This window comes from Ranitomeya variabilis, chromosome 4 (assembly GCF_051348905.1).
Source record: "Ranitomeya variabilis isolate aRanVar5 chromosome 4, aRanVar5.hap1, whole genome shotgun sequence".
NCBI lineage: Eukaryota > Metazoa > Chordata > Amphibia > Anura > Dendrobatidae > Ranitomeya > Ranitomeya variabilis.
In genome coordinates, this window is record NC_135235.1 from 304,258,750 (window position 1) to 304,283,891 (window position 25,142).

The following is a 25,142-nucleotide window of genomic DNA, read 5'->3' on the forward strand; positions in this document are numbered from 1 at the left end:
TTTTCTCAGCCAGAGTGGTAAAGCCAGTGACTGAGGGCAGATATTAATAGCCTAGAGAGGGTTCATGGTTATTGGGGGGCCCCCCCCTGGCTACAAACATCTGCCCCCAGCCACCCCAGAAAAGGCACATCTGGAAGATGCGCCTATTCTGGCACTTGGCCACTCTCTTCCCACTCCTGTGTAGTGGTGGGATATGGGGTAATGAAGGGTTAATGTCACCTTGCTATTGTAAGGTGACATTAAGCCAGATTAATAATGGAGAGGCGTCAATTATGACACCTATCCATTATTAATCCAATAGTACGAAATGGTTAATAAAACACACACATATTATTTAAAAAGTATTTTAATGAAATAAAGACACAGGTTGTTGTAATATTTTATTATACTGGTAATCCACCTGAAGACCCTCGTTCTGTAACAAAGGAAAAATTAAAAACTCAACAATATCTCATACCTTCCGTCGCTCAGGTCAAGTCCCATGAAGTAAATCCATCTGAAGGGGTTAAATCACTTTACAGCCAGGAGCTGTGCTAAAGCAGTGCTCGTGGCTGTAAAACCCCCGGGAATGAATGGATTGCAGGGGAATTACCTGTAGATACCTTGAGTTGCGGTGAGGCGCCCTCTGCTGGATGTCCTCATATGAACTCGAGCGTGGGAACTTTTACCAGGTTTTGTAGTCCGGTGGTGGGTGCACCTCATTGTACAGTAATGTGAGTTTCTGCATGGTTGAACTAGAAAGACTTTTTTTTTTTTTTGTCTTTTTCAGAAGGTGTCATTAAAATGCAAAGAGTCCTTTAAAGGAGAACTGATAAAGGGACAGTTGTGACTAATTAGTGGAGCTTATGATGGAACTCTCCAAGGTAAGATGTCCAAGGCTGTACTATGTAATACTGGAGTATGGAAGGCAGGAGGTGGACATCACTGTGATATTCTCTGTAGATGTCCAAGCCTCTCCTGGAGAAGAGAAGAAGAGCCAGGATTACCAATTCATTGGAGCAACTGAGAACCTTACTAGAAGAGCATCACTGCTATAATGTAAGTGACACAATGAGTACCGGAGTTCATCTATGGGTCTTTAATGTACGATGTGTCATCATGTATGACCTCTGAATCTGTGTCTAATGATGCCATGTACTAGGGTTGAATCACATATTTCATTTTTTTTTTTTCTTTCATTTAAAGAGTAGGGATTATAGTCTTTCATTGGATTATGATCACTTTTCTAGCTCTATAATAATAATAATAATAATAATATTATTATTATTTATTGCGAATGCTTTGGATCCCAGTTCAACATTGTGGAACCTGAAGAGCAGGGCTCATTGTGTTATGTTCTAGCACTGCTTGTCTGACCACAATTGTGATATGATAAAATAATCTAGTTCTGGACTATTGACCTAAAGGCTGTTTATAATACCACATTCTACCTCTAGATCACACCTGCAATAGCTTTCAGTCCTACACCTTATATGATAAGTCACGAATAAAGTACATTTTAAGCAACGGATTTTGGAATAAAAAATAAGTTTAACACAATTGGATGAGATTAAATAAATAAATTTTCCTGTGCTGAGATTATTATAAATGTGCCCTGCTGTGTACCGTACCACAGCTCCTGGGGAGGAAGCAAGAGTATACAGACAGGACAGCACAGGAGGAAGCAAAATAGTATACAGACAGGACAGCACAGGATCACAGCTGCTGGTTTCTGTAGGGGGGGGGGGGAACACTATCCTTCTGTTTAAAAACTTGTTTTTAGCGCTAAGTATCGTGTGCAATCCCATGCTGTCCTGTCTGTATACTCCCTTTTGCGTCCTCTCCTTCCCAGGAGCTGTGGTAATGCCAACCATGTTCCTGCACGATCTGACACCGCCATTACACAGGGGCACATTTATACGATTATCCCAGCATAGGAACACTTAAATAAATAAATTTAAAAAAAAAAAAAAACGAAAAAAAAACCAAACACCCAATTGTCAAACTTGCGGTATTTCGGTATTTTTATTCCAAGATTTATTGATTAAAATGTACTTTGCTCATCGGAAAACCTCTTTAAGATAACGCATGATTAGCAATTGACCCAAAGCAAAGAGACCCTGTCGCCATGAAAATGCAGTCTTAGGCCGGCGTCACACTGGCGAGTTTTACGGACGTAAGAGCGCAGAAACTACGTCCGTAAAACTCGCATAACATACGGCACAATTATTCTCAATGGGGCTGCTCCTATTAGCCGTATATTACGGTTCAGTATTATACGGCTTTCTACGGCCGTACAAAATCGCAGCATGCTGCGTTTGTCAGCGTACTGCGCAAAAAAATCGCCAATGAAAGTCTATGGGGGCGAGAAAAATACGGATTCCACACGGACCAGCAGTGTGACTTGCGAGAAATACGCAGCGGTGTTAGTGAAAAGTCGGTAATTCAATTGCCGGCTTTTCATTTCTCCTGCACAAACCCGACAGGATATGAGACATGGTTTACATATAGTAAACCATCTCATATCCCCTTTTTTTTTTTTGCATATTCCACACTACTAATGTTAGTAGTGTGTATGTGCAAAATTTCAGCACTGTAGCTGCTGAAATAAAGGGTTAAATGGCGGAAAAAATTGGCGTGGGCTCCCGCGCAATTTTCTCCGCCAGAATGGTAAAGCCAGTGACTGAGGGCAGATATTAATAGCCAGGAGTGGGTCCATGGTTATTGGCCCCCCCGTGGCTAAAAACATCTGCCCCCAGCCACCCCAGAAAAGGCACATCTGGAAGATGCGCCTATTCTGGCACTTGGCCACTCTCTTCCCACTCCCTGTAGCGGTGGGATATGGGGTAATGAAGGGTTAATGCCACCTTGCTATTGGAAGGTGACATTAAGCCAGATTAATAATGGAGAGGCGTCAATTATGACACCTATCCATTATTAATCCAATTGTTGGAAAGGGTTAAAAAACACACACACATGATTAAAAAGGATTTTAATGAAATAAACACAGCGGTTGTTGTAATAATTTATTGTTCTTTCAAATCCATTTGCAGTCCCTCGCTTGGCAACATAATAAACGCACAAGATACATACCTTCTGATGTACTGTCAGGTCCAACGATGTAATCCATCTGAAGGGGTTAACTAATATTACAGGCACGAGCCCTGCTAAATGCAGCGGTGCTCCGTGCTTGTAATTCCCCAGCGAATGAATGAAATGTAGGTCATTGACCTACATTTCATTCATTCGCGGTGAGGCGCCCTCTGGTGGATGTTCTCATGAACTGCAGCCTGGGAACTTTTTCCCACGCTCCAGGTCATATGAGGACATCCACCAGGGGGCGCATCACCGCGACTGAAGGAAATGTAGGTCAATGACCTACATTTCATTCATTCGCTGGGGAATTACAAGCACGAGCACCGCTGCATTTAGCAGGGCTCCTGCCTGTAATATTAGTTAACCCCTTCAGATGGATTACTTCGTGGGACGAGACGGTTCACCAGAAGGTATGTATCTTGTGCGTTTATTATTTTTCCAAGCGAGGGTGTTCCTGATGGATTGAGAGAACAATAAATTATTACAACAACCGCTGTATTTATTGCATTAAACTACTTTTAAATCATGTGTGTGTGTGTGTTTTTTAACCCTTTCATACAATTGGATTAATAATGGATAGGTGTCATAATTGACGCCTCTCCATTATTAATCTGGCTTAATGTCACCTTACAATAGCAAGGTGGCATTAACCCTTCATTACCCCATATCCCACCGCTACAGGGAGTGGGAAGAGAGTGGCCAAGTGCCAGAATAGGCGCATCTTCCAGATGTGCCTTTTCTGGGGTGGCTGGGGGCAGATGTTTGTAGCCACGGGGGGGCCAATAACCATGGACCCTCTCCTGGCTATTAATATCTGCCCTCAGTCACTGGCTTTACCATTCTGGCGGAGAAAATTGCGCGGGAGCCCACGCCAATTTTTTCCGCCATTTAACCCTTTATTTCAGCAGCTACAGCGCTGAAATTTTGCACATACACACTACTAACATTAGTAGTGTGGAATATGCAAAAAAAAAGGGGATATGAGATGGTTTACTGTATGTAAACCATGTCTCATATCCTGTCGGGTTTGTGCAGGAGAAATGAAAAGCCGGCAATTGAATTACCGGCTGTTCACAGATATCGCGCTGAATGAAATCTAAATACAGAGAATATATATATATATATATATATATATATATATATATATATATATATATATATATATATATATATATATATATATATATATATATATATATAATGTGTGTCTCAATGACATATATATATATATATATATATATATATATATATATATATATATATATATACTGTATATATGTTTTAATGAACATTTTGAGCACATAAATCCATTAGATGTCGGTTTTGCAAGCCTGCGCGAAAATCTCGCAGTACAGATGCCATACGGATTACATACGGAGGATGCCATGCGCAAAATACGCTGACACACCCTGCCTACGGATCACTATTTTGGGAACATTTCACCGTATTTCGGCCGTATTACGGCCGTAAAATACGGACCGTATTGTCTTACGCCGAGTGTGACGCCGGCCTTAGAAAAGAAATAGAGGAGTAGACTGATACATAGTTTTGAGAGAAGATCCAGTATTGCCTGTGTTTTTAATAATTTAATCCTCTGCTCGTCATGGGATTTTCAGTCCAGTGGGCGGTCCCTGTTAGTGATTGACAGCTCTCTGTAGGCACACTGGTACATAGATAGGACCACCCATTGGACCCCAAATCCCAGAAACGGCAAAGGATTAAATTATTAAAAATTATTCTGCATCTTTTCTCATAAAGCTATACATCAGTCTCCTCTGCCCCCCTTGCTCTATAACATGCTGTAGTGCCTGCATATTGGTCTGAAAACATCAGTTATACCATTTTTCATTTTACTCTTCATTGTTGACCTGCACTGGGTGATAAAGGAGTTTCTAGCTCTAGAACGTCAGTCATCATTGTGTTATTAGGCTCGTAGCGCTAGGGCTTTCTACTAATTTGTCTTTTATGTTTGGATTATAAAACCGGAAAATAAAATTATCTAGGTCTTTCATGTGCTAAAATGCAATAAAGCTGGAATATTGACCGGATTCTATTGTATGATGCAATTGCTCTGGATTATAGGGAATAGTACATATAAGCAAAAAGCTGTGGAAAAATGGGCAAAAATTAGTCATAAATTATATTTTTCTTGTCTGTGGTGTGGGCTTGGGCTAGTTTAACCCCTTAACCCCAAGGGTGGTTTGCACATTAATGACCGGGCCAATTTTTACAATTCTGACCACTGTCCCTTTATGAGGTTATAACTCTGGAACACTTTAACTGATCCCGGTGATTCTGACATTGTTTTCTTGTGACATATTGTACTTCATGATAATGGTAAAATTTATTTGATATTACTTGCGTTTATTTGTGGGAAAAAAAAAAAAAAATTGTCAAATTTTGAAAATTTTGCTATTTTCCAACTTTGAATTTTCATGCCCTTAAATCACAGAGATGTTACACAAAATACTTAAGTAACATTTCCCACATGTCTAATTACATCAGCACAATTTTGGAACCCAAATTTTTTTGTTAGGGAGTTATAAGGGTTAATATTTGACCAGCGATTTCTCATTTTTACAACACCAGATTTTATGTATATATGTATAATTTTATATTGGATGGTGGCCCGATTCTAACGCATCAGGTATTCTAGAATATGCATGCCCACATAGTATATTGCACAGCCCACGTAGTATATTGCCCAGCCACGTATGTCCTAGGTTAAAAAATAAACATATACTCACCTTCCGAGGGCCCCTTGTAGTCCTGTCGCTTTCAGTCCCAGGGTTGGTATGAGCGCAGGACCTGTGATGACGTCGTCACGGTCACATGACCGTGACGTCATGGCAGGTCCTTCACGCATAGCATCCTTGCCACCGGAACCTGCCGCTTGCACTGCTGAAGACACCGCGCCACGTCGGAGGGTGAGAATAACGTGTTTTTTTTTTTTTTTTTGTTTTTTTAAATTATTCTTATTTGTAACATTAGATCTTTTTACTATTAATGCTGTATATGCAGCATCAATGGTAAAAACGTTGGTCACACAGGGTTAATAGCTGCGTAACCGGAGTGCGTTACACCGCGCTCCGGTAACCCTGGCATTAACCCTGTGTGAGGAGAGTATGGAGCGGACAGTGACTGCGGGGAGGAAGGAGCAGCCATGTTGCCGCCGGACTGTGCCCGTCGCTGATTGGTCGTGGCAAAAACGCCCACAACCTTTGCCACGACCAATCAGCGACTTGGATTTCCATAAAGAGACAGAGGCCGCGACCAATGAATATCCGTGACAGACGGAAGTGACCCTTAGACAATTATATAGTATACTAGATGGTGCCCCGATTCTAACGCATCGGGTATTGTAAAAGTATGTATAGCAGCCATAGCACAGGCCACGTAGTATATAGCAGACAAATACTACGTGGCCTGTGCTATATACTATGTGGCTGCTACATGCATACATGCACCCGATACGTTAATACAGGCCACGCAATATAGAACAGTGGCCACGCAGTATATAACACAGCCCACGCAGTATATAGCACAGGCCATGCAGTATATAACAGTGGCCACGTAATATATAGCGCAGCCCACGTAGTATATAACGCAGCCCATGCGGTATATAGCAGTGTGGGCACATATCCGTGTTAAAAAAAGATAATTAAAACAAAAAATAGTTATATAATCACCCCCTGGGATCCTGCGAAGCTGTCCCTATGCGCGCGGCTGCCGCCATCTTCCTTTCCCAGGATACATTGCCAAATTACCCAGATGACTTAGCGGTCTTGCGAGACCGTTAAGTCTTCTGGGTAATTTCGCAAAGCATCTCTGGTAACGGAAGATGGCGGCCGGCGCAAGCGCATCGTCGGACTACGGAGAGTGAGTATAGCAGGTTTTTTTTTTTTTTATTAACATTAGATCTTTTCACTATTGACGCTGCATAGGCAGCATCAATAGTAAAAAGTTGGGGACACACAGGGTTATTAGCAGCGGTAACGTTACCCGCGGCATAGCGCGGTACGTTACCGCTGGCATTAACCCTGTGTGAGGGGAGTATGGAGCGGGTGCCGGGCACTGACTGCAGGAGAGTAGGGAGGGACTAATCGGACTATGCCCGTCGCTGATTGGTCGCGGCAGCCATGACTGGCAGCTGGCGAGACCAATCGGCGACGCGGGATTTCCGTGACTGAAGTTGCAGACAGAAAGACGGAAGTACCCCTTAGACAATTTTATAGATATAGATATTTTGTACCAAATTTGAAGTCCGTTTGAGGGGTCTATATGATAGAAATTACCAAAAAGTGACACCATTCTAAAAACACCTCTCGAGGTGCTCCAAACTACATTCAAGAAGTTTATTAACCCTTCAGGTGCTTCACAGGAATTTTTGGAATGTTTAAAAAAAAAAAAACACCTTTTAATTACTTCAGATCCAATTAGGTTTTTTTTTAATTTTTTTAATCAAGGGTAACAGGAGAAATTGGACTCCAAAAGTTGTTGTACAGTTTGTCCGGAGTACGCCGATACCCCATATGTGGGGGGAACCACTGTTTGGGCGCATGGAAGAGCTCGGAAGGGAAGGAGCGCCGTTTGACTTTTCAATGCAAAATTGGCTGGAATTGAGAGGACGCCATGTCGCGTTTGAGCCACTGATGTGCCTAAACAGTGGAAACCCCCCACAAGTGACCTCATATTGGAAACTAGACCCCCCCCCCAAGGAACTTCTCAATGTGTTGAGAACTTTGAATCCCTTTAAAAGACAAACTTTAATTTTAGGTAATTTTTAAAAAGAACACCTTTTCCCAGTGCAGACAAAGAATACAGTGAGATCTATAACAATAACCTAGCAGTATCCCTGTGCTTAACTGCTGTCCCTTCCTAGCAGTGGAGGTTGGCACCCTGATAGATCCGGTTTTTTGGCACCCCCACTCCACGGCGGCTGTCCCCAACTAGCCCTAATTTAGTCCTACCATGCTATAGGTTGGAAAACAAAAAGCAGTATAAAGAGATGAAGGGAAAGTACTTATTGTCATGTACAAAATGAGACCCTAATCCAGCAGGGTGCTAGCCTCTCAAAAATATAGCCACACAAAAGGATCAAAATCCCACAGTATAAATATACATCAAATTTTTATGGCTACTACACAATTTAAGTGGGACCTATACCCCGCTGGGAGGAATCTTATAACCGATGGATAGTTGGTTCAACAGCCTGGTTCAAATAATAATCAACTGTCCATCATAATTCGCATCAGGGCATAAAGATAAACAGATTTGATGAGCAATTGGGAAAAAAAAGCATATCTGGGTGTTATCCCAAAGAGAACTTAGCTTCTCGCCACAGCCTCTGAGGCTGTGATGGAGGTTTTTTTTTTAATGTACTATTTATAGCAGATTTTTATGTTTGGCAGCTGTCATGCACTAAAATACCCTTTTTTATTGCAAAAAATATTTTTTGCTTTACTACATTTTGCGAACTTTTTTTTTTTTTCCCATATTTTAGTCCAATCATGTGAGGTTTTGTATTTTGCGGGAAGAGTTGACGTTTCTATTGGTACCATTTTCTGGCACATGACATTTCTGATCACTTTTTATTCCGATTTTTGTTAGGCAGAATGTTCAAAAACCAGCAATTCATGAATTTCTTTGGGGGAGGAGTTTATACCGTTCCGCGTTTGGTAAAATTGATAAAGCAGTGTTATTCTTTGGGGCAGTAAGATTACAGCGATACCTCATTTATATCATAATGTTTTGTTTTGGCGCTTTTATACAATATTTTATAGAAAAAATAATTTTTGCATCACTTTATTCTGAGGGCTATAACTTTTTTCTTTTTCCGCTGATGACACTGTATGGCGGGACAAGATGAAGTTTTAAGCGGTACCATGTTTATTTATATCCGTCTTTTTGATTGCTTGTAGTTCCACTGTTTGTTCGGCAGTATGATGATAAAGCATTTGATTTTTGCCTTTTTTTTTTTTTTACTTCGTCCCAGGGTGGGACGTGACTGTACAGTGTCAGATCGCTGATCTGACACTTTGCAAAGCACTGTAGGATCAGCCATCTGACAGCCCTCCCTGCACGATGCTTCCCTATGCCACCGGAACGCTGCGATCATGTTTGATCTCAGTGTTCCAGGGGTTCATGTGCCGGGAGCGGTCTGTGACTGCTCCTGGCACATAGTGCCAGATGTCAGCTGTGATCAGCTGACGCCCGGCTGCGATTTCCCTCACCCCGTGAGTGTGACTGATCGCCTATGACGTACTATCCCATCCATGGGAATTAAGTCCCAGGTCACATGGACGGGATAGTACGTCCAATGGCAGAAAGGGGTTAAAGGAAGAAAATAAAGCAAAATATTATTTTCTTGTGTTTACTCTTTGGAAAGGGAAGTGAATAATACAGACTTTTATTGTTTGTGTTTCTGATCAGGTGAGGGAAAGGAAGTTGGACCAAGCAGAAGTCTTGGAGCTGGCGGTTAAACATGTTCATAACTTTCTCCGTATGAGACAAGACAGTAAGTTCCTCAAATATTGGTAAATCTGAATGAAAAATAGAAAAGGAAAGCTGGAGATGCTAGAGGGAAATTGAGAGGAAACGGCCATTACCATAAACAGTCTTCCTGATCTGCTTGTGGCGACTGATGGACCACTGCTGTTGTTACACATGGGGAAAAGTGGTGGCAGGTGTCTGGTGGTTTACCCATTTTAGGCCTCATTTACGTGTCCCGTATTTAAACACGTATGTGCAAAAATGGCACCAGTGTCATCAATGTTCTGCATCGGTGTGACCATTTTGCCATCCGTGTCTTTGATCAGTGTTTTTCATGGATGAAGAAATATATTATAAAACTTCTCCTAGACTTTGAAATGTTAAAGGGAATCTGTCATCAGTTTTTAATGTAATCTGAGGACGGCATCACGTAAGGGTTAAAACACAAATTTCAGCGATGTGTCACATGGCTGGCTGTGTGGTGTTTACTTATAATCACCAGTTAAAAATACCTTCATTGTAAGTGGCCGGCCAACAGCAGCATGTGCTTTTTAGTCCGACTCCACCCCCTCCTGTGATATGCAGCTCACTGTCTATAGACAGTGTACATACATAAACTGGTGTGGGCGGGGTTAGCTTTCTCAGCTCCGCTGCATTGCTAATTCTAAGAACTCTGATTGTATCAGAATGCCTGCACCCAGTAAACTAAGTGATACATCATTGGATTCAAGGTCTTTATCTACATCATGATGGTCTCAGAAGAGGTAGCAAAAACCTGCTGACCTATTCCCTTTAAATACGGACAGTGCATTGATTGTACACCGATGCCATCTGTATGCTGTACGTGTTTTCACAGACTAATAGACTTGTATTGGCCATTGTCATCTGTGCTGCCGGAACAAATGGACATTTCGCTGTGTTTCGCATCGACAGTCTGTATGTCCAGTCCGAGTGTGGTCCGTTTTTTTTTTTTTTTTTTTTTTCTTTTTTACGGACCTATAGACTTGCATTATCAAAATTGGACATGTCTCTGCGATCTTGCACGGACCGCTCGGTCCACAAAAATTCACGGGCATGTGAATAGTCCCATAGACTACCACAGCTATGAGTTCAATCTGTAAAAACCACGGAAAGGACTTGTACGAGAACGGACGTGTGCTTGAGCTCGAATATCTCATCCAGACTTTTTGGATTCATCACTAATTTTCTCGTATGCAAAAAAAACCCAAAAACTTATCCTATTCATTGCAAAGTTAAAAACTAACACCACCTGGACTGTACACTGATGCCATTCAAGCACTGTCAGTGATTTTTCGTGGACCCATAGACTTGTCAGTTTTTGATAGTCAAAATTACCCATACATGTGTCCGTGACTTTTATTTGGACATAGTCTGCAAAAAAAAACCCCTCAAATATCTGAACAGCACATTAGATTACAATGGTTACATGTTCTATCCACGAAAAACAAGGATAGGACAAATACGTGACTCACAGATGTCTGAATGATGCCTTAGGTCTCATTCAGATTACTTTTTTTTTTTTTTTTCCTCATGAGTTATCCATGTTTTTCAGGGACAGCACTAGTACCTATGATAGTCTATGGGGTAGTTTACTTGTCCGATAGATGGAGATATATATATATATATATAATGTTTTTACTCTTCGCCACGACAGCACCCTACTGGAGAGAGGGATCCGCCCCGCAGGAACAGGAAACCTATTGAGAAATAAAAGGGGGCGGTCCGCCTCTCCTCCTCAGTTTAGGTTTCCTGTTCCTGCGGGAACGACAGGACTTCCGAATGAGAAACCATACCTGGGCTTGCATGCCGCCTGCGCAGTATCCGAGAGAACGGCAGGGGCTGCGGCTCAGAAGCAGCGTCGGGGGAGTTCCGTTAGACGGCTCCCCCCTCGTCTGATGGAGCGGGCAGACGGCCGGGTCCGGGAAAGGCCGACCGGCGTCCTTCCCAGCGTGCGGTACGGCAGCAGGAGCGGGTAAGATGACCTTCCTTCGCGGCCCGGCGTTGAATCCCGGGCCGCACACGCGCCGACCGCCGCAAATACAGGCTACCCCGGAAGTGGATCTTGGACTTCCGGGGCGCCTAGGCCGGATCCAGGGCAGGGGAGCGGCACTGTCTGCGCATGCGCGGGAAAAAAAAAAAAAAAAAAAACGTTTTGGCGCTCTATTTAAAGCGCTCACTAACGCTGAAACGGCGATGCAGAGATGTCATCCCCAGGTGCCATGGACCCTACAACCGGAGTTCCAGTACCCCCCGCCAAAGATCACGCCAGAGGATCCTCGGACACCGCTCGTAAAAGCGACGGTTCCAGAACAGGATCTCGGCCTTCTGATCCGGTATTATTTGCTTCACTGGGTGAGTTGTGAACTCTGCCTATTAAGCTAACGCTGTCTCCCTATCTCTCTTTTCCCTTTCTCTCTCTACTTACACGCTTAGAGCAAAAAACGACAAAAAACGAAGCACAGGGAATGTGCCTTGTGTAACCAGCCCCTCCCTGACTCATACCCCAAAAAACTTTGTGAGGACTGTTTTAAAGAAACAACACAGGGAGCAGCAGTGTCCATTACGGACATACGGGCCATTATTAGAGAAGAACTAAAAAATATGACCCAGGAAAAACCGCGTAGTTCTAAATCTAAAACACCAACACTTGTGTCAGACTCCGATAGTGACCAACCGATACTGTCAGATGCCTCCCTATCATCATGTCCAGCGTCATCATCCTCATCAGAGATTGAGGGACGCTCATGTTTCCCCCTTAGACAGTGTGGACAACTTGGTAAAATCCATTCGAAATACCATGGGGTGTGAGGAGTCTAAGGGTGCGCAAACCGCGCAAGAGATAATGTTCGCGGGTTTGGCAGACAGAAAGAGGAGATGTTTTCCGGTTATACCAGCAGTGAAAACATTAATCAAAAGAGTGGGAGAAGCAAGATCAGAGAGGCTTTCTACCCTCAGCCTCAAAACGCAAATATCCGTTTAGTGACGAGGAGCTTCTTACTTGGACCAAAGTCCCTAAAGTCGACGCGGCTGTAGCCTCTACCTCCAAACAATCCACTTTACCTGTGGAGGATGCGGGACTATTGGTCGATCCTTTGGATCGTAAGGCTGAATCATCCCTTAAACGTTCCTGGGAAGCGGCTACAGGAATATTCAAACCTGCAGTAGCCAGTACTTGCGCGGCCCGGTCAATGATCATCTGGATTGATCAGTTAGACCAGCAAATTGAAAAGAAAAGCTCGAGAGAAAAACTAAGAGCAGCCATCCCCTTAATACGAGGAGCAGCGGCCTTTCTGGCAGACGCCTCCGCCGACTCACTCCGTTTAGCAGCAAGATCTGCGGGCCTTGTAAATAACGCAAGAAGAGCTCTATGGATGAAGAGCTGGAAAGGGGACGCGCAATCTAAATCTAAAATATGCGCAATCCCATGTGAGGGTGAGTACCTCTTTGGTAAAACCTTAGATGACATACTCAAAAAGGCAAAGGACAGGAAGAAAGCTTTTCCTGAATCCTCTATTCCCTTTTACAGGAGAGCCTTTAAAAGGAGGCCGTTTGGCAAAAGGAGGCAAACAGATAGGTCTACAACATGGACCCCTAAGGACGACAAGCAGAGAGGTACCATGTTTAGAAGACCCAACCCCCCAAAAGACAACAAATACTGAGGACATACCAGTTGGGGGCAGACTTAAATTTTTCTCCACCCAATGGGAGAAGATAACATCTAGCTCGTGGGTTTTAAATATCGTCCGAGATGGAATTAAATTAAAATTCTCTCGTGTGCCCCACGAGTCTTATATTATAACAACTCTCAGCTCGCCTATACAGCAACAGGCTCTAGAGCTTGAAATTCAAACCCTAATATCAAAACGGGTCCTAGTCCAAGTACCGATGGGACAGGAGGGTAGGGGATTCTACTCTCCCCTATTCCTAATCTCTAAGCCCGACGGTTCTTTCAGAACCATCATAAACCTTAAAAAAACTCAATTCATTCATTGAAAATTATACATTTAAAATGGAGTCCATTAGGTCCACCATAAAACTCCTCTTCCCAAACTGTATGATGGGGGGCATTGATCTAAAGGATGCTTACTATCATCTCCCCATTCATAACAGATACCAAAAATTCCTCAGAGTGGCGGTAAAAATCAACAACGAGGTTCGTCACTTCCAGTATGCGGCCTTACCCTTCGGCCTCTCAACAGCGCCGAGGATCTTCACCAAGATAATGCTAGAGGTGATGGCATACCTACGCCAGAAGGAAACTTTGATTGTGCCCTATCTGGATGACTTTTTGGTAATAGGAAATTCAGTTACTCAATGTGCTGATCGTTTAGCTCACGCAATTTCCTCTCTACAGGACCTGGGCTGGATAATCAATACCGACAAATCCAGACTCACTCCGCTTTCCCGTCAGGCGTTCTTGGGGTTCCAGTTAGACTCCATATCTCAAAAGTGTCTCCTGCCGCAGGTAAAAATCCTACTGATCAGACACAAAGTCCTAGCCGCAATAACTAATCCTCGTATATCCATAAGACAAGCTATGTCGTTACTAGGGTCTCTTATCTCTTGTATACCAGCAGTGAGATGGGCTCAACACCACACTCGAGTACTACAACATCAAATTTTACAAGAGGATAGACGGTTATTTGGTCACCTAAATACAAAAATAACCTTATCTCAGGAGGTTTTAACTTCCTTAGAGTGGTGGCTAGACTCAAACCATTTGAGTGGGGTTCCATGGGTAATAACGCCATCTCACACCATAACCACTGACGCCAGTCCTCATGGATGGGGCGCTCATATGGGGAACGATTATTGCCAGGGGTTATGGAGCATGGAAGAAAATTGCAGCTCCTCTAACTTCAAAGAACTGAATGCTGTAAAATACGCCTTATACCATTTCCTCCCACAGATTCGGGGGAAAGACGTCAGAGTCCTGTCCGACAACACCACCACGGTGGCGTATCTAAATCGGCAAGGAGGTACGCGATCAGAGACTCTGATGTCTTCTGCTACGGAAATCTTAAATCTAGCAGAAAGTCACCTAACATCCCTTACTGCACTGCACATAAGGGGAGCAAGCAATCAGCAGGCTGACTTTTTAAGCCGACACACCCTAAGGCAAGGAGAGTGGTGTCTAAACCAGCAAATATTTCTGGACATAATATCTCTTTGGGGCCGTCCTCAGATAGATCTTTTCGCCACAAGGAAAAACAGAAAAGTCCGGAGATTTGCTTCTCTATCTCCAGCGGATCATCCGGACATTCTGGACGCTCTCCAAGCCCCTTGGCAGTTCAGTCTGGCGTACGCATTTCCTCCGATCATATTGCTACCTCAAGTTATACGCAAAATCAGAGAAGAAGGGGCGAGAGTTGTACTGATAGCTCCATTCTGGCCCAAGAGACCATGGTTCTCATGGCTACGGACCATGTCGGTCTCAGATCCTTGGGTCCTCCCCTCAACGCCCAACCTTCTCTTCCAGGGTCCGTTTTTCCACCCTCAGGTGGACAATCTCCACCTGACGGCCTGGAACTTGAGAGGCAGATGCTAAGATCGAGAGGATTCTCGGGGGGTTTAATTGATACGCTTCTCCATAGTAGAAAACCCTCCACCACAAAAATCTATACAAGAGTATGGAGAAAAGTTTTTCAATTCCATACATTTACCAACACGTCAGAGATTCCGATACATTCTATCCTGGAGTTTCTTCAAAAAGGGAGAGAACTAGGTCTAACTGTAAACACCTTAAAGGTTCATGTTTCAGCACTAGGAGCCCTCTATGGCCATAACATTGCGGGGGATAGATGGGTATCCAGATTTATTACGGCCTGCGAAAGAATGAATCCAGTTATCATACCTAGAATTCCACCCTGGGATTTAAATTTAGTCTTACAAGCCCTAACAGACTCTCCATTCGAGCCAATAGACTCAATACCAATTAAATGTCTATCACTAAAAACGGCCCTCTTGGTAGCACTGACTTCAGCTAGGAGAATCAGTGACATCCAAGCACTCTCTATAGATCCACCTTTTTTGTTAACCTTTCAGGATAAGTTAATTCTTTAAACCAGACCCTTCCTACCTACCCAAAGTAGCGAAAAAATTCCACAGGTCACAAGAAATAATCTTGCCCACTTTCTTCAGTAATCCCTCCACTCCTGAAGAACAAAAATATCACACTCTAGACGTTAAAAGAGTAGTGTTAAAATACATTGAAAAGACCAGTAGCTGGCGACAGAGTAGGGCTCTGTTTATTTCCTTCCAGGGTGTCAAGAAGGGTCATGGAGTAACAAAAAGCACCTTATCCCGGTGGATCAGAGAGGCTATCAGACTGGCTTACTCCGCGAGGAAAGAAAACCCTCCGGAAGGCATAACGGCACACTCTACCAGAGCGATGGCATCCTCCTGGGCAGAGAGGGGAGACGTCCCGATTGAAACTATATGTAAGGCGGCAACGTGGTCAAATCCTTCTACATTTTATAACCACTATAGGCTAGACCTATCGTCAACTTCTGACCTAGACTTTGGCAGGACTGTCCTCAGCACGGTGGTCCCCTCCCTAGGTGATGGTCTCTGAAAGATCTCCAGTAGGGTGCTGTCGTGGCGAAGAGTAAAAAGCCGGATTACTCACCGGTAATGCTCTTTTAGTGAGTCCACGACAGCACCCTCTTACATCCCTCCCTATATTAATATAATGCATATTATTTGAGTAAAATCCTTTTAATCATAAGCAAATAAGTTTAAAGAATGAAATAAATGATATTTGCCTAATATTGGCGGTCCTCCGGGTACTCTGAAATCAAAACTGAGGAGGAGAGGCGGACCGCCCCCTTTTATTTCTCAATAGGTTTCCTGTTCCTGCGGAGCGGATCCCTCTCTCCAGTAGGGTGCTGTCGTGGACTCACTAAAAGAGCATTACCGGTGAGTAATCCGGCTTATTATTTTTTTCTTTTTTTTTTTCTTTATTGGACTGAGTGATACACACAAGCATGGAGAGACTTGTCCAATATTTATCTGAGTGTCGGCTCAAACTGGCCAATGCGAGTCTATGGGTCAGTGAAAATATCAGGCAGCACTTGGATGCCATCTATGCTGTTTTTCATCCTTCTTGATAGAAGCTAGATAAGCTTATTTATTCCCATCCAAGAAACTTATCTCTGACCAAACGCTGATGAAACTTTGACCATTTTCCTCATATGAGCAAATAAGTGCCAACTGAGTCCTAATACTATGGACGGAGACACATTAGTGCAATGACTCGACATGTTAGTTTCTACCTTGTATGCTGCAGGCTGGGTATATTGGTGAATTGTGTAAATCTACAAGAGATTTGTCAGGACAGTGGCATCTGTTGCCATAAGTTGAGCCCTGCAGGAGAGGAGAACCTGGGATGGCAGTGACTTATCTTCAGTGAGACCAAATTCATCAGACATGTTGAAATCAAACATGCCCTATCCATATTCCCTTGAGATTATTCCCCCCCCCCCATCAAGGGAGAGTCAGGACACCTGAACTCTCGCAATAGGTTGTCCATTCCCATCAGTCTGTCTAATATAATGTGTCTGACCAAGCTGATAGATGCAGTTACATAGAACAGTCCATTGACGTTGTAATAAATCTACTGATTATAGGAATGGCTCCAGTCTACCAAGAAGGGATCCTTAAGTATCAAGAAGGATTCAAAGACTGTCTGGTTGATCTCCGTGCTTATGTAATGAAAACAAAGACTTCACAAGAAACACTTAACCTGATGCTTGGAGATCAGCTCAATGCCATTGCTCCTCAGACTCGTGCTGGCCACCTTCAAAATGTTCTAATCTCACCAAGTCCTAAATTTCTTGGCGAGTCGAACATATTACATCCAAGTCACCAATTCAAAAAAATGAACACATGGAACTCAGAAGCTGAAAATGGTCCGATGACACCACCGAGAACCACAATCTTGAGTGAAGCATCGTCCATAACACAGGAGGCCAGAAGAGATCAACAGGTCTTCTTCACCCAACATATTCATGGAACAGGTTCTCCTTCTTCATTTCCAGGCAACCTCCATCCACCAAGTTCTTGTCAGCAACCAACAAATGCATGCTGGAGACCCTGGTGATATAAGCCTACTGTATAATCTATGTGACTTCACATTATATTAAAGATTTTTTTTTTTAATTAAGTTGGTGCTGGGGTGGTGATAGAAACTAGATATTGAATGGCTGATGGCTTGTAAATGTATGACCATAATGTATGAATGTAAACATGATACTAATTGTAATGGACTAATAAAGTACAAAAAGCTTAATTTTATTTCTCCTGTACTTCTGCATGTACACACGTGAGGTCATTTCTACTGAAATGAATAGGAAGAACTGGAACTGTCTAGGGCAATTTAATTAAACAGAAGTGATAGTTGATTGAACGGGTAATTTTCCTTATATAGTATAATGGGGTTTCCTGTGGTGGCTTTTTTTTGTTGTTGCTGATTCTACAACCACTGTTTATAATGAGCCAAAAAAAATCCAACATGACCAATTGGGCAAAAATTCCTTTATCAGCCATAGCTTGTTTCATGGGTCAGCCAGCTATTGATCGATTTTTGGTTGAAATTTGCCATTTCGGATGACTTTTAGATACAGATGTAAATGCAGTGATAATTCAGCTGTTGACAAGCGAGTGAAATGATGGGGCGGAGAAGACCTTGCACGATCCTGACACTCTAATTGATCATCTTTTCACACCAGTACTGACCATTACTAATTTTATTTTAATTTTTTCGGTGAGTTTTCCTGGCTTCTGCCCCACAAGCAGAGCTGTATGCACCATATGTTGCACAATGCCGGAGAGATGCCGGCCGGCTCCATATCTAATTGACTGTTGTAGGAGCTGACAACAGTTAAATCAAGATTCTGTGCTACGGAGAGGACACTCGGGGGGTCACATAATAGGACAGACCCCACAAAGTGCTGAGTATTGAACCTGCAGTGACTATTTCAGTGCGGCTCTCATTAGTTGACTGCACCTGGTGATTATTGGATGTGACTGCAGCCATTGAACCCATCAATCTACAAATTGCTAGGACTCAACAGTTTTCTGGTGTGAATTATAGTAAACTTGGTCACGGTCAATTTACTACACCCTGCCTGCTTTTGTAAAAAAACAAACAACTTGGTGGTGCAAACAGTTTCAACATTTGTTGCAAATACCACTATTTTTAAAACTGTATAAAATTGAAAGGGGAAATAAATAAAAACTTATTTTGGAAAAAATCTGAGTGATTATCAAAAACATAATCAAGTGTAACAGTATAGCAAACAAGAGGAGCATTATTATTCTGTATACTTCTAGTAAAAACATAGGAGTGAAGGGTCCACCCTCTATAAAACTAGAAAAAAGGACTATAGGAAGGGAGAGGGAAGGAGTTGAGGGATGAGAGACCACAGAGCCAAGGTACAAATGTAGTATGCAGGTAAAGAATCTAAGGAGCAAGATTGTACTCGCTTTCAGGGTACCAATTCATCTAAGTTTTCTAGAGATAGTCGATTATAGGATTCCCAGCTGGATATTTCTTCAAGCCTATAGATTGGTTATGTTTTTTTATTGGTCCCAATCAAAATGACCAGCCATTAATAAGGAATAAGAAGAAACTTTGCAGATGCTAATAAATATCTTAAGAGGTTTCAAGGGGTTGTCCAGCCTTGGGGTAAAAGTAACTTGTGCATAGTGTACGCTATATATATATTTTTTTTCCTGCTCACATGCATTTTTAGTGCAGAAAAATCCAACAGTTTGTTCAATCTTATAAGCAGTACATTCCCACAAAAAAGTAAGGCATCAGCCTATATATGAATTAGACCTCCAGTATCAGAAGGATTAAAATGGTCTAATGTATCCAGTGTTCTAGACCATCTGGAAAGGAAATCCTATGCATTGGGAGAACCCATGTGAATGAGCCATGAAGGTAGATGCAAAAATACCTATGTCCTTCTCCCAAGATATGAGAAAATTAGGTTTAGAAAATAGAAATGTAAATTAACAATATCAAGCGATCCCCAGGAGAGCCAGTGCCGACACTGATGGAATGCCGCCGGAGGGGAGCATAAGTGTTATTTTACTGGGGGGAAACCTACAGATTTAGAAGGGGTTGTCCGAGTAGTGGAGAGCTCCTTAATGTGTAGTAGAGTTTGGATATTATTTCTTGGTATTGGTGTTCTGTGAGATCATTTGTGTGAAGAGAATTCAACTTTTAGAGCCAAATAATGAGGGCCCTGATGTATATTATCTGATGAGTTAACTTTTATATAAAAGTTTTTAGATCTGTATATATCCGTTTCTTCCAGAGTCTGAAAGGTTCATGGAGAGAGGGGTCTACATAATGGGAAATTATAAAAGCAGGCACAATAAGGGATGAGAACTGGGAGAGGTTGGACAGCGAGTTAATAGAATAGCAGTAATAAAATGTAGCACATGTGATTGTGCTAGAAGGATTTGTAAGGTGTCGGTAAAGAATTCTTCCCACTCACGGTAATGTTAAGGTACCTTCACACGAAGCGACGCTGCAGCGATAGCGACAACGATGCCGATCGCTGCAGCGTCGCTGTTTGATCGCTAGGGAGCTGTCACACAGACCGCTCTCCAGCGACCAACGATGCCGAGGTCCCCGGGTAACCAGGGTAAACATCGGGTAACTAAGCGCAGGGCCGCGCTTAGTAACCCGATGTTTACCCTGGTTACCAGCGTAAAAGTAAAAAAACAAACAGTACATGCTCACCTGCGCGTCCCCCAGCGTCTGCTTCCTGACACTGACTGAGCTCCGGCCCTAACAGCACAGCGGTGACGTCACCGCTGTGCTTTCACTTTCACTTTAGAGCCGGCGCTCAGTAAGGGTCAGGAAGCAGACGCTGGGGGACGCGCAGGTGAGTATGTACTGTTTTTTTTTTTTTTACTTTTACGCTGGTAACCAGGGTAAACATCGGGTTACTAAGCGCGGCCCTGCGCTTGGTAACCCGATGTTTACCCTGGTTACCAGTGTAAAACATCGCTGGTATCGTTGCTTTTGCTTTCATACACAGCGATCGGACGACCAAATAAAGTTCTGGACTTTATTCAGCGACATCACAGCAGGATCCTGATCGTTGCTGCGTGTCAAACGAAACGATATCGCTAGCGAGGACGCTGCAACGTCACGGATCGCTAGCGATGTCGTTTCGTGTGAAGGTACCTTTACCGCTGGTAAGATCATTACTGTAGGTCAGAGCGCTGCGGGGTCACACTGTGATGTCAGCAAGACCCTGCGGCTGTGACCTTTGCCTGCGGTAAAAAGCTTTATGGAATGCCTGCCAGGGCCTAGGGGTACTTGGTACCGGGTCTGGTCGTTATTAAAGGGGAGGTCACTGTGGCGGCAACCCGGTCCATGGCCCTGGACTCTCAAGTAAAAGGGATAGTCTTTAAAGGGATTTGTAAAGTGGTAAAAGTTCGTGACGCCACCTGTGGTACTTGGTCAGGGGTGACCGACGCTGCTTAAAGAGGTCCTCTGGGGGTGATGGTACTGCAGCAAAGATGGTATAGCTTTCCACAGGTGAAGCTGGGCCCCCAGGTCTCCCGGTGTGTTTGGCTAGTATGGTGTGGTGCCAGAATAAACAGAGGACACAGGGTTGCAGTCTCTTTACCTGGTTTACTGGTTGTAGTAAGCCACAGTCCAGGGTACCAGCAACAGGTGACAGTAGAGTCCAGGCAGCCCGAAAACGAGTAGAATCCCCTTTGCAGGTCAGATTGGGAGCCTTCCACTATGCGCTGAATAATAGTCCCTTGCTGCCTGGGGCTTCCTGACAAGGTTCTCTTTTAGGGTATGTGCACACGTTGCGGATCCGCAGTGGATTTGACGCTGCGGATTCACAGCAGTTTTCCATGCATTGTATAGTAGCATGTTGACCTATGGAAAATCCGCTGTTCACATGCTGCGGAAAATACCGCAAACGAATCCGCAACATGTGCACTTACTCTGTCCTGGGACAGTTCCTGCATGGTAGGCAACATGAGCCGTTCCTTGGGGTCTCTATCCACGGTGGCTCTGGACGTTGCTGTACCTCACGGTGTAATGTGGGCAAGTTACTTCCAATTTCCTGCCCTCCGGTTCTGCTGTGGGACTTGCAGTTCCACACAGCCTCGGGTGCCCGGTTTCTGCACTCTAGCTTAGAGGGAGTCCACTTGCAGTTCTCCTCTAGCTCCTGACTTCTCCTGTGCTCCTTCACTGTTCCTTGCCTGCTACAGACTAACCTCCTCCAGACCAGAATGTATATCCATCTAGGGAAGCTCCCCTGAAACCGGATTCAGAGCTCCCCATTCTGGCCTGGAGTCAGAAAGTGTTGCATGTACAGATTGCCTGTGAAAGAGATCCCCATAGTTTCCAGGCAAAGCATCACTCTCCCCGAGAGGAAGGCAATACGACTGTGGTACCTGAACTCCTGGGGTGGCACACTTACTGCCGGTCACAGGCATTGGCTGATAAGCATAGTCATCAGCCGGCACCTGTGCTCAAAGTAATAAAGTTTAAATAAAGAAATAAATATTGAAATAAACACAGTAATTACTCACCTTACACCTCATCCCTGAAGCTCTTGTCTCCTGTTAAGGTGAGTGTTTTTTTTTTTTTTTTTTCTTTAAAACCTAATCTCTGATGCCCAGGTCACCTGAAAAAATAATAAACCAACATCCCTCACATATCCACTATAATCCATTGGGTCCCTCGACAATTCAGATAGGAATAAACTCCATGTGCACTGCTATAGACTGGTGCAGAGACTAGGTACCCAAACCATATAGTACAATATGAAAAAAGTCTCGCACTCAACTTCAGTGTATTCTGTGGATTTATTTAGTACTAGAGGTAGCACTGGAAACGTTTCAGCCCAACAACGGGCTTTCATCAGTCACTACAACGTCAAAGAAAAAAAATGCAATACAATGTGGTATATAAGCAAAACAATATGAAAGAAACAATATAAAAAGAACAGAAGTATATACAAATTTGTCACAAACAATGAATTAGAGCCAAGAATTTGTAAATTCACATCTTTGTGGTGATATCGCAGTGAAATAGTGCTCAATATCCTCGCCTAGTGTGTCATTTGTATAGCAGTTATACGTAAAACTGGAACTAAAACACATACCGTGCTGTGCCAACTAGTGTGTGGCAGAATTCCTTAAATTTAGGATGCAGACCTGGATGCGGTGCCTAATGTGGCATAAGTGAAGAAAAGAAACCATGTATGACCGTTCGGGTAAATAGGCTGATATTACTGGCATCAATTAGATGGTACTCACAGGAGATGACCGCTCCAGTAAGTTTGGGGGCCATGTTTACTGGTATGGTCTACCAGCACACTACTTTGTCATTCACCTTCCATCTCTCTCCCATGTTTGATAGTATCATTCCACAGCGTCTACATCTTCCTCGTCTCTACCATCCTATTTTTTTTTTTTTCCCCTGAGCGGTCATCTCCTGTGAGTACCATCTAATTGATGCCAGTAATATCAGCCTATTTACCCGAACAGTCATACATGGTTTCTTTTCTTCACTTATGCCACATTAGGCACCGCATCCAGGTCTGCATCCTAAATTTAAGGAATTCTGCCACACACTAGTTGGCACAGCACGGTATGTGTTTTAGTTCCAGTTTTACGTATAACTGCAATACAAATGACACACTAGGCGAGGATATTGAGCAGTATTTCACTGCGATATCACCAATAAGATATGAATTTACAAATTCGTGGCTCTAATTCATTGTTTGTGACAAATTTGTATATACTTCTGTTCTTTTTATATTGTTTCTTTCATATTGTTTTGCTTATATACCACATTGTATTGCATTTTTTTCTTTGACGTTGTAGTGACTGATGAAAGCCCGTTGTGGGGCTAAAACGTTTCCAGTGCTACCTCTAGTACTAAATAAATCCACAGAATACACTGAAGTTGAGTGCGAGACTTTTTTCATATTCCTCGACAATTCAGATCACTTCTTCCGCTGCATGATAAAATTTTCATTTATTTCATTTACAGGGGACATTGGCTTCAGTGGACTGGTCAATGATGTGAGTGTGGTTTAATTTAGAGTTAATAAAGGAGTCTGTGTCATTATTTCAAATTAAGGGCATCACCAGATTAGGTGACATCACCACACTGGCAAGGTGACATCACCAGATTAGGTGACATCAGCACACTTGCAACGTGACCAGATTAGGTGACAACAGCACACTGGCAAGGTGACCAGATTAGATTACATTAGCACATTGGTAAGGCGACATCAGCAGATTAGATGACATCAGCACACTGGCAAGGTGACATCACCAGTTCAGCCCTGTCTCCATGCAATTGTAAGCATTCACCAGACATAGCTTGTAATCGGGGTCAGACTGGCCCACCGGGGAACTGGAGGATTCTCCGGTGGGCCGAGGCACTTACACCTGCTGGCATTCAGGGCTGGCAGTTGCCTAGGGCCCCCGCTGCTCCAGTGGCATGTCACTAATAGCGGCACATCAAGGTGCTATGGGTCCCCTGAGTCAGGGGGGCCTGCCCGGTGCCATGGGGAAAAAGCAGCAGCTGGAGACAGGAGCCTGCCCCTGCTGCTAAAGAGAAATGAATATTCACGCTTCCCAGCGCCCCCGTGGGCATGGAGAGGAGGGAATATTCATTTTACTTTAATAGCAGGCAGTGTTAGCCTCAGGCTGAGGCTAACACAGCCTGCAGGGAATAGGGTAAAATGTATGGGCTGCTTCCAGGTATGATGTCATTTCCGGGAAACAGCTAGCATGTATGGGCTGTAGTTAGGACCTGGAAGGATCCCATAAATTCTAGCTACAACTGAGAAAGCATACGGCGATGAAGATGCTGCCGGGATGTGCTGCAGCTGCAGGAAACGTGCGAAGAGGTGAGTAGTGCTGTGTGCATGTGGTGCTGTGTGTGTGTATATTGGAAAGGGCAAAGATGTGGGTGATGGAGAGAGCAGTGGGGGAGGAGGCAATGATGGTTGTGGTGGAAAGGACAGTGATGGTGGTGGAGGGGGAGGCAATGATGATGGAGAGGGCAATGATGGGAGTGTTGGGGTAGAAACCAATGATGGAGGTGGTGGAAAGGGCAATGATGGGGTGGTGGGGAGAGGCAATGATGGTTGTGGTGGAAAGGACAATGATGGTAGTGGTGGAAATGACGATGTGGTGGGGGAGGAGGCAATGATGGAGGTGATGGAATGGACAATGATGGGGTGGTGGGTAGGAAGGCAATGATGGAGGTGGTGATGAGGACAATTATGGGGGTGGAGGGGGAGAGCAATGATGGAGGTGGGGGTGCTGCGTTATAATTTATGAGGGGGCTACATTATATTCTGTGGGGAACTACATTATATTATATGAGGGGAGGGGCAGCAGTATATTCTATGGAGGGCCTACATTATACCTTATGAGGGGGTTGCATTATACTCTGAGGGGGACTACATTATATTCTGTGGAGGGGCTGTGGGTCACCAGCCTGGGCTGTGGGGTACTCCGTACTGGGTCCGGTACTCACAGGG

The 25,142-nt window shown here is 43.7% G+C and overlaps 2 protein-coding genes across 4 annotated transcripts in view; both read left to right on the forward strand.

Moving 5' to 3' along the window:
• LOC143764604 (transcription factor HES-2-like) overlaps positions 1–17,878 on the forward strand; it is a 43,103-nt gene extending 25,225 nt beyond the window's left edge. For both annotated transcript variants that reach the window (XM_077250323.1, XM_077250324.1), the window contains exons 2-5: positions 770–863; positions 943–1,038; positions 9,508–9,592; positions 17,217–17,878. In XM_077250323.1, the coding sequence (XP_077106438.1) occupies positions 846–863; positions 943–1,038; positions 9,508–9,592; positions 17,217–17,689 (672 nt within the window). In that variant the 5' untranslated portion in view covers positions 770–845 and the 3' untranslated portion in view covers positions 17,690–17,878. The remainder of the gene's footprint in view (positions 1–769; positions 864–942; positions 1,039–9,507; positions 9,593–17,216) is intronic.
• LOC143764601 (uncharacterized) lies at positions 12,357–15,640 on the forward strand. 2 transcript variants are annotated; one of them, XM_077250321.1, is made up of 3 exons: positions 12,357–13,819; positions 13,943–14,053; positions 14,498–15,640. In XM_077250321.1, the coding sequence occupies exons 1-3, from the start codon at positions 13,598–13,600 to the stop codon at positions 15,134–15,136; spliced, it is 972 nt and encodes a 323-aa protein (XP_077106436.1). In that variant the 5' UTR covers positions 12,357–13,597; the 3' UTR covers positions 15,137–15,640. The 2 variants fall into 2 exon arrangements, with proteins under 2 accessions (XP_077106436.1, XP_077106435.1); XM_077250320.1 differs by having other exon boundaries at positions 12,357–14,053.
• Positions 17,879–25,142: the final 7,264 nt, after the last annotated feature.

Bases quoted from the DNA above. Each gene is read 5' to 3' on its own strand.
- LOC143764601 (XM_077250320.1), top strand. From the start codon at position 13,598: ATGGAGTCCATTAGGTCCACCATAAAACTCCTCTTCCCAAACTGTATG. The intron at 14,054-14,497 runs GTAAAAATCCTA...TTCCTCCCACAG, and splicing joins AAAAGTGTCTCCTGCCGCAG to ATTCGGGGGAAAGACGTCAG.